This window comes from Budorcas taxicolor, chromosome 4, assembly GCF_023091745.1.
Source record: "Budorcas taxicolor isolate Tak-1 chromosome 4, Takin1.1, whole genome shotgun sequence".
NCBI lineage: Eukaryota > Metazoa > Chordata > Mammalia > Artiodactyla > Bovidae > Budorcas > Budorcas taxicolor.
This window is the reverse complement of record NC_068913.1, coordinates 107,097,371-107,107,648: the sequence shown is the minus strand read 5'-3', so window position 1 is coordinate 107,107,648 and position 10,278 is coordinate 107,097,371. Positions and strand designations below refer to the sequence as shown.

The 10,278-nt window shown below is 42.1% G+C and overlaps 1 protein-coding gene across 1 annotated transcript; it reads left to right on the top strand.

Moving 5' to 3' along the window:
* The first annotated feature begins 6,304 nt into the window (after positions 1 to 6,304).
* LOC128046752 (serine protease 1) lies at positions 6,305 to 9,951 on the top strand. Its single transcript, XM_052638942.1, has 5 exons — positions 6,305 to 6,344; positions 7,722 to 7,881; positions 8,332 to 8,585; positions 9,133 to 9,269; positions 9,802 to 9,951. Exons 1-5 carry the CDS (start codon positions 6,305 to 6,307, stop codon positions 9,949 to 9,951), a joined length of 741 nt encoding a protein of 246 aa, XP_052494902.1.
* Positions 9,952 to 10,278: the final 327 nt, after the last annotated feature.

The following is a 10,278-nucleotide window of genomic DNA, read 5'->3' as shown; positions in this document are numbered from 1 at the left end:
CACAGCATCATCTTTCAGGATTTAAAACAGCTCAATTGGAATTGCATCACCTCCACTAGCTTTGATCGTAGTGATGCTTTCTAACGCCCACTTGACTTCACATTCCAAGATGTCTGGCTCTAGATGAGTGATCACATCATCATGATTATCTGGGTCGTGAAGATCTTTTTTGTACAGTTCTTCTGTGTATTCTTGCCACCTCTTCTTAATATCTTCTGCTTCTGTTAGGTCCAGACCATTTCTGTCCTTTATCGAGCCCATCTTTGCATGAAATGTTCCCTTGGTATCTCTAATTTTCTTGAAGAGATCTCTAGTCTTTCCCATTCTATTGTTTTCCTCTATTTCTTTGCATTGATCGCTGAAGAAGGCTTTCTTATGTCTTCTTGCTGTTCTCTGGAACTCTGCATTCAGATGCTTATATCTTTCCTTTTCTTCTTTGCTTTTTGCCTCTCTTCTTTTCACAGCTATTTGTAAGGCCTCCCCAGACAGCCATTTGGCTTTTTTTGTATTTCTTTTCCATGGGGATGGTCTTGATCCCTGTCTCCTGCACAATGTCACGAACCTCATTCCATAGTTCATCAGGCACTCTATCTATCAGATCTAGGCCCTTAAATCTATTTCTCACTTCCACTGTATAATCATAAGGGATTTGATTTAGGTCGGACCTGAATGGTCTAGCGGTTTTCCCTACTTTCTTCAATTTAAGTCTGAATTTCATAATAAGGAGTTCATGATCTGAGCCACAGTCAGCTCCCAGTCTTGTTTTTGTTGACTGTATAGCACTTCTCCATCTTTGGCTGCAAAGAATATAATCAATCTGATTTCGGTGTTGACCATCTGGTGATGTCCATGTGTAGAGTCTTCTCTTGTGTTGTTGGAAGAGGGTGTTTGCTATGACCAGTGCGTTTGCCCTGCTTCATTCTGTATTCCAAGGCCAAATTTGCCTGTTACTCCAGGTGTTTCTTGACTTCCTACTTTTGCCTCTAAAGGGATAAAAGATAATACAAACAGATGGAAAGATATTCCATGTTCTTGGATTGGGAGCATCAATCATGTTAAAATGATCAAATTACCTAAGGCAATCTACAAATTCAGTGCAATCTCTATCAAAATATCAGTGACATTTTTTTTCACAGAGCTAGAACAAATAATTTTAAAATTTGCATGGAAATGTGAATTCTGACAGAGATATGATTTATTTATGTTGGCACTTCAATAAAACTCTATTATGTGAATCAAAGATCATGTCAACCTCTGCATCTCACCAAATCTTTTCTGTGGCTATTAATTTTACCCATGAGGACATTAAAGTTCAGGGACAAAAAAAAAAAAGGAAAAAAAAAAGGCCAAAAGCTAGTGACTGAATGAAGGCTAGAACTCTGGTTCCAGATCTTAATATTCCTTTCCAATATTTTGTCACTGCTCCTTCTTTGGTAAAATGATCTATTTCTGTCAGAATTTCCTTTTTCCTGCCCTGCTCTCTGTCACTCCAATATTCTGGCTCTAAATCCTCAACCCCTCTCTTCTTTTCTACCTAAAATATTGCTTGAAGAAAAGGCAACAAATTAGATGGCAACACTTCAAGTCATTTTCAGATCACTGGAAATGAACACCATTTAATTTCAAGTCTGAATGTTTGTTGCTGTTCAGTCACTCAGTCGTGTTAGACTCTGCGAGCCCATGGACTGCAGCACACCAGGCTCCCCTGACTTTCACTGTCTCCCAGAGTTTGCACAAACTCATGTCCACTGAATCAGTGATGCTATCCAACCATCTCATCCTCTGTTGTCCCCTTCTCCTCCTGCCCTCCACCTGTACCAGCATCAGGGTCCTTTCTAATGAGTTGGCTCTTTGCATCAGGAGGCCAAAGTATTGGAGCTTCAGCTTCAGCATCCGTCTGTCCCATGAATATTCATGAATATTCCCATGAATATTCCTTTCGGATTGACTGCTTGATCTCTTGCAGTCCAAGGAGTCTTCCCCAGCACCACAGTTTGAAAACATCAATTCTTCAGCACTAAGCCTTCAAGTCTGGATGTGGGGCATTTAATGGTTTCACCCCTATCTTCTGAAGCAGGGTCGACAAACTGTGACCCAGAAGTAAGCTGGCCTATAGCCTGTTTTAGTAAATAAGCTTGTACTGCAACGCAGCGGTGCTCACCCCTTCACATACTGTTAGAGTTGCTTATGGTCAAGAGCAGAGTAGCTGTGACAGACACCATACTGCCTGCAGATCTTAAAACAGGTACTAGCTATCCTTTTACAGAAAAAAGTTGCCGATGCTACAACCAAAATGTGGGGGCAAACACATGAAGCTGGACTAGAGATGTCCCCAAACTAATGCCACCCTTGAGCAGGACTCTCAAGGAAAACTCAGCCTGTTTCCAGGGTTCCTTTATCAAAAGAGAAGATCCTGTTCACTAACTGTGACTTCCTTTATGGCAGCATTAGAAATTCGGCTTAGCACAGACTCCCAGGTCAGCACCGAGGGTGTTACAAAAGCATATGCTCTGAACCTTGATCCTTTTGTATTTTGCTGCCTAATTGTTGCTTCAGTTTTTAGTACATTACTTAGTACATCTTTTCTCAAGAAGAGGAATCCTTAATAAAGTTTCCCTACACATTGTAGTGGTAAAGAGTCAGCCTGGTGTAGCCTTGATGACTGGTGATGTATTAACCAGGAAAATGGCAGAAGAAGCCAAGGAAAAGGGAAAACAGACTCATTGAGGGAAAGGGCGTAAATTACCCTTAGAGACCAGTGACTGTTGTTCCTGCCAATACAAATGTTAACATATTTGCTGGGGGATTATTTAAACTAGTGCCTCCAAGGTCACTAAGCCACATGCATGGGAAAGAGAGGTGACAAAAATACAGATTAATTAATATGGACACATGCCTCTGGGCCACCATATGAGGTTAGGAAAAGTAGTATAGACACCAACTCACATTTTGGGGTTAAAAAAAATATGTATATTCCCCATACATAGCTTATGGTTCTTTTATGGGAAGAGTTTGAAGAAGGAGATCACCACACATTATGGCATGTTCTGTGTTGATCCTAAATGAGAAATCATTGAAGTTATTGAGATCAGGAGGTTTGCACACATAAGGAGCAGACAAGAATATTTATTGAGTTTGGGAATTTTCAGTCCTATCTCCAGGATCAAACCTCATAGAAAGTTTTCAGCATCTCAGAAGTATAAGAGACCTTGAGGTTCAAAAAAGCTCCCACACAATCATGCAAGGATGTCTTTCTCAGACTTGCTCACCTACTTTACATAAATGACAAATATGCATATGTAGACACAGAGACACCCCCCTTGGAATCAGTATTCCACTAGTCTCTTCCACAGAGAGATTTCTCTAGTGACTTTCACTTAGAATACAAAGCTCCTTCAGGTCTACTCTGCTCCCTTCTCCTCCCACTCACAGGCACCACCACCATCAGTTATCCTTGGTTTTTCCCACATTAATGCTGTCCAATACTTAGGCCACCTGATGCAAAGAACTGACTCATCTGAAAAGACCCTGATGCTGGGAAAGATTGAAGGTGGGAGGAGAAAGGGACAACAGAGGATGAGATGGTTGGGTGGCATCACCAACTCAATGGACATGAATTTGAGTAAGCTCCAGGAATTGGTGATGGACAGGGAAGCCTAGCGTGCTATAGTCCATGGGGTCACAAAGAGTCGGACATGACTGAGCAACTGAACTGAACTAAACTGGGGGGAGAACTAGCGCTACTTGTAGCTATAGGCCAAAGATGTTGATAAATGTCCTACAGTGTGCATGCCAGCATCCTGTAACAATTACCAGGCTCATATCATCAATAGTGCCAGAACTGAGAAACTCTGCCTTCTACTAAGTCATCTTCATATCAGAAAAATTTCAGCTATGAAAGACACAGAAACTACTTCCGGAGTGACAGCTTGCTAAAGAAGAACTGACATACTAGTACGGCATTCAGATGTATTATTTGGTGTAGAATGGCTGTATCTAGGTAGAATTTAGTTCTCACATAGATTCACTTATTCTGGAGACATCTGCCATATCCCAGCAATTTTGATAATTCTTCCTCCAGGAACCCATTTCTTGCATTTTCTAGAATTTCTAGAATTCCATTGTCACTCTGCTTATTTAACTTATATGCAGAGTACCTCATGGCAAATGCTGGGCTGGATGAAGCACAAGCTGGAATCAAGATTGCTGGGAGAAATATCAATAACCTTACATATGCAGATGACACCACCCTTATGGCAGAAAGCAAAGAGGAACTAAAGATACTCTTGATGAAGGTGAAAGAGGAGAGTAAAAAAGCTGGCTTAAAATTCAACATTCAAAACACAAAGATATGACATCCAGTCCGATCACTTCATGGCAGATAGAAGATGAGATGGCTGGATGGCATCACCTTCTCAATGGACATGAGTTTGAGTGAACTCCAGGAGTTGGTGATGGACAGGGAGGCCTGGCATGCTGCAATTCATGGAGTCGCAAAGAGTCAGACATGACTGAGCAACTGAACTGAACTGAACTGTTAGAAAAGACTCTTGAGAGTCCCTTGGACAGCAAGGAGATCAAACGAGTCAGTCCTAAAGGAAATCAATCCTGAATATTCATTGGAAAGACTGATGCTGAAGCTGAAGCTCCAATACTTTGGCCACCTGATGCGAAGAGCCAACTCAGTAGAAAAGACCCTGATGTTGGGAAAGATTGAAGGCAGGAGGAGAAGGGGATAACAGAGGATGAGATGGTTAGATCGCATCACCGACTCAACGGACATGAGTTTGAGCAAGCTCTGGGAGATGGTAAAGGACAGGGAAGCCTGGTGTGCTATAGCCCATGAGGTCACAAACAGTGAGACATAACTTATTGACTGAAAACCACCACCCAGAATTCCATCTACCCCTTTGAGTCATGTCTTATTTTGATAGAGTCCAGGTTGGTCTCCTTAATTATGTTTATGGCATCACAGTGGAAGCCGTGGACTCTGAAGAGAAAGGGCTGTGTTTGAACCCTGTATTGACTACTTCATAGTACTGAAAATTTGAGAAAAACACCTTATCTAAACTTCAACCATCCCATCTAGAAAATGGCAAAAATTACAGCACAACACTTAAAAATGTGTTTTTAGGGACAGAATGATTTGCTTTGTGGAAAATACCAACTGTAGTGTCTGATACACAGTAAGCACTCAATAAGTCCCTTGTCTTCACTGGCCAAGAATTCTGTATTTTTGTGATCTCTAGTGATGGGTGAACTGAGTAGGGAAGTGTTACACAGTTGTTAAGAGCGCAAATGCTGACACCAGATTTCCTGGGATGGAATCCTGACCTTACCATGTTCTTGCTTTGTGATTTTGGCAAAGTCCTTCATAATTTTGTGTATGTGTTTTCCCATTGATTAATAAGGAATGATAATGGGTCTCTTAAGGTGCTGTCATGAAGATTACTAAATAACGTAGGTTAAGTATTTAAAATATGCCTACTAAATAGCAATTCCAGATAAATATAAATTGTGCTCATTCTTTCTCCTAGCTGGCTTCCCTGGTAGCTCAGACACTAAAGGGTCAGCTTCAATGTGGGAGACCCAGGTTCAGTCCCTGGGTGGGGAAGATCCCCTGGAGAAGGAAATGGCAACCCACTCCAGTACACTTGCCTGGAAAATTCCATGGATGGAGGAGCCTGGTAAGCTATGCAGAGTTGGACACGACTGAGTGACTTCACTTTGTACTTTTTTATACTTTTCTCCTAGCTGTCTTGATCTATTTTGATTTCAAATCAGAATGATTTTATTCTTCTCATTGGAACAAGTGTTCCTATTAATAATGAAATATTGACATGGATATATAAAACCAGAGCTATTATAAGACAAATTATATATTGTGAAGTCAGCAATATTAGTTAAACTTCAAGGGTGTAGATTTTAGGATAGTCTTCAGGATAAATGTTCACACTCAAGACAACCAAGGACCTAAATTTTTGTCTGGGAATCAGGCCACCTGTAGCCATGCTCTGTGACCTCACTGTAACTTACTTTCTATTTTGAGGAACTGTGTCCCCATATGGGCTCATTTCTTTCATTCCCATAACCTTCTGGCAAAGTGGACATGGGCAGATGTTTAAATTGGTTGCTGACTTATCTTCAGTGTGGCATGGAATTCTAAATTTGGATTTGTGATTTTCTCGGGAAATCACATTTCTGGCACCTGTGGCCATGGGTGTCAATGACAAACCTGGACATATAAATAGCTGTGGATGGAAACCCTGCAACCTAGTTCCTAGTTCAGAACCGGTGAGCAACCATGAAGACCTTCATCTTTCTGGCTCTCCTGGGAGCTGCTGGTAAGTTTTGATAGTAGGTTCTATGATATATTTAAGGCTGTGCTTTCTACTCTGGAAGACAGCAATGAATGTTGAATATAATCTCTGTACTCAAGAGGCTTAAGATGTTGAAATAACAGTGTAATAGTACATATGTCTGAAAATAACTAAATCTCATTTGTTAGAGATTATGGTTAGCAGGGGTGATCAATGCAGAAAACGTTAAGAGGAAGAATTTGCCTTGAACATCAAGGTACTATCTATGAAGCAAGAGTGAAAAAGAAGTGATAGTCAATGTTAAGGAAATGTTTTGTCCTTTCTAAGGATCTGCATTTAATAATTGGGACTAGTCTTGTGAGCATTACATTTCTTCTATACCAAAGAGCACCTTAAGCAGGATCTCAACAGGCAAAGACACTCTATTTCTCATGAATAAAAGCTTTGGTCTGGATTTTACCACATCTTTGCTAATGATATCCCTCTGATATAATATGACATGTCATGCAATCATGAAAAGAAATAGAAAATTACTATTTCTATTTTTATACTATGAATTTTTACACAGTTCATACTTACTACATTATTTTCCCAAATTGCCTAGTTGTAAATTCATTTCACCTGCCTATATACCAGGAAATGTCTTTCCTAAAATTACTTTAAAATACATAAATAATAGGGTACACTTAACAATCTCTGGTATTGTTAACTGTCTCTGGTATTAGAAAACATAACAACTCAGTGGTCACGACTTAACAGTGTTGAATAAATTTAAATCGTTAGATAGACAATTGGGACAAGGGGAAACATTGGAGACACACACCTTATAATGTTCTATAAAATCATTTGATGAACATCTAGGCAAGAACCAAGAAGACACTTGGGGAACAAAAGAATAAAACTCTCCATTACCTTCAGGTCAGAACCTTCTCGGATGGCATTTAAAAGTTTCCTTTCCGTTACTTCATGTGGTATTCATCCTATATTGAACTCTACATAGTGATGGTGACCCCAAAGTTTTATTGAACACATACTTAAATGTCTGCTCATCAGGGTTTTGTGTAAAAAGTATTCATTATAACCTCAAGTAGTGGGCTTCAAGACATTTATTATGTAAGGAATCTCTTACTTGTGTGTGTATGTATGTTACAAATGTAAAAATCATTATATTGATCAAATTTAAAGCGTTAAAAACCTAAAAGTTAGATACTTATAATAGTGTAAGAAGCATATGTGATAGAATAAGATTATGAAAACAATTATACAAACCAGAGTTTCCTGATTATGCATCATAAGAGAACATGACTTATCTTTTCCTGGTTCATCTGCAAAACCTTGCTGTTGAGTAGAAATTCCACAATGGGTCAGTTCTTCAGATAGTTTCCAACTTTCCTCTGTCAGTTGCTTTCCCCGTGGACGATGATGACAAGATCGTGGGCGGCTACACCTGTGGGGCAAATACTGTCCCCTACCAAGTGTCCCTGAACTCTGGCTACCACTTCTGCGGGGGCTCCCTCATCAACAGCCAGTGGGTGGTGTCTGCGGCTCACTGCTACAAGTCGTAAGTAACCGGTATTCACAGCCCTGTTCTCTGAGGTCAGGGCATCCTCAACCATGCCACAGACAATCAGAGTGAACAGAGTCGTGCTTGAGGGGGAGCATTCAGATTCCAAGACCTCATTATACGCCCCCACCAGACATTGTATGCATTGAGGCCTTCCAAATGAAGGCAGTAAAGACACAGGAAGGAAAATAGTGAGTGGTTGAATATATCTAGAGTATTCTAACATAGCTCTTTCCCAGGTGGCTCAGTGGTAAAGAATCACTCTACTAATGCAGGGGACGCAGGAGATGAGTGTGTGTGTGTGTGTGTGTGTGTGTGTGTGTGTATGTGTGCACATGTGTGCACTGCAAGGGCCCTCTGTCTGTGCTTATGCTCAAGACTGGGCTCCACGGGGAGGCGGAGGCCCTCACACTGGAGACTGAGAGAACTTGTCATCTTTTGATCCAGCGGAATCCAAGTGCGTCTGGGAGAAAACAACATTAATGTGGTTGAGGGCAATGAGCAATTCATCAGCGCATCCAAGAGCATCGTCCATCCCAGCTACAACTCAAACACCTTAAACAACGACATCATGCTGATTAAACTGAAATCAGCTGCCAGTCTCAACAGCCGAGTAGCCTCTGTCTCTCTGCCAACATCCTGCGCCTCTGCTGGCACCCAGTGTCTCATCTCTGGCTGGGGCAACACCAAGAGCAGCGGCAGTAAGTCTCACGGGGACGCGGTCAGCAGGTCTGAGAATCCTGGAGGTGAAAGCCATGCTCAGGGTCAGGTAGCCCTATGTCACCCAAGGCAGCATTCCCAGAGGAGACTGGCGTTCTGTGGAATCTTGGGATATATAACAGAAATGTGTAGGCTCCCTCTGCTTGACAACACAGAAAGAAAGGACTATTCTAAAGTTGCCAGGCATGCAGCTAAAATATGAATGGTGATTTGCCGAGAAGCAAAGAATGAGGAGGTACATAGTACAGAGGCTGAGGTTGGAACTGCTCCAAGTATAGCCCTGCTTCAGAAATAAAGTCTTTAGGTTGAAGATATGCGGTCACTGATACTAGTATTAGGGAGGGAACAGTTTGCTGACTAAAACCATTCGGAAGACCCTCCAGATAATGGTTTTTCTTCCATAATAGAAGCTACTAGCAATTGGAGGGAAGGAATGGGAATATGGGGAAGATGGGGAGAGGTATTGAGAAAGATATTTCCCAGAATGTATGGGTAATCCTCTTCTCTTTTCAATCTTGTCCACAACAGCCAGCTACCCTGATGTCCTGCAGTGTCTGAAGGCCCCCATCCTATCTGACAGCTCTTGCAAGAGTGCCTACCCAGGCCAGATCACCAGCAACATGTTCTGTGCAGGCTACCTGGAGGGCGGAAAGGACTCCTGCCAGGTGAGCTGCTTTGCGCTCCTTGTCCTTCAGCTCAGCCTCACGTATCACCACCGCATTCCCCAGTTCCTGAAACTCAGAACATTGAAAAGCGGTCTCTGGGACTGATCATGAGGGCTCAGGATAGGCTGGGGAAAATAACAAGTTTTCTTTTTGCCGTATTAATGGTTAAGGTTCAAGGGGAAAGATAAACACATCATGTGCAAACAGTATATCCTGGTGCCCTTCTGAGAAGAGATATAGGAGCAGGGAACTTTGAAAGGAGCCTGGGTGGATGGGCAACATCGAACTTCCCGTCCCTCATCTCTTCTTGGCCTCACAGACCTGCAGTTGAGGAAAACGGGGAGAGAGAAGGAGGGAGGAGGAGAATAGGGGTACAGTGTGGAGAACGAGAGCTGATTTCCCAGGGAAAGATGGGCTTCATGGAGGATCATCACTTGGAAACGTGGTCCCCGGGGAAAGGAGGAACACCTTTGAGCCTTTCTCCCCTCTGCGCAGAGCTGTGAGCTCTAACTGGCTCTTCCTTCCCGCCCAGGGTGACTCTGGCGGCCCTGTGGTCTGCAGTGGAAAGCTTCAGGGCATTGTCTCCTGGGGCTATGGCTGTGCTCAGAAAAACAAGCCTGGGGTCTACACCAAGGTCTGCAACTACGTGAGCTGGATTCAGCAGACCATCGCTTCCAACTAAACAGCTTCATCTCTTCATGACCCTCCCTGTCAGCCAGCGTCACCTTCCTCCCATCCTGAAAACACCACCGAAATAAAATCATTTATAAAACCAAATATGTTCAAGTGAAATTAGTTGATTTTTACATACTTTCTCTTCAATCTGGCTTTTGAGAAGATGGTGGACATAGAGTTGAACTATTATATGAAGATGGAGTTTGAAAGGTGATTTAGTCATTCATTCAGTCTCATCAGAATAAGTTGATATTCATCTACTATATGCGAAATTCTGTGTGGACGTTGAGGCTATTAAGATGGATAAGGGTATGGGTCTATGTCACCATCACAT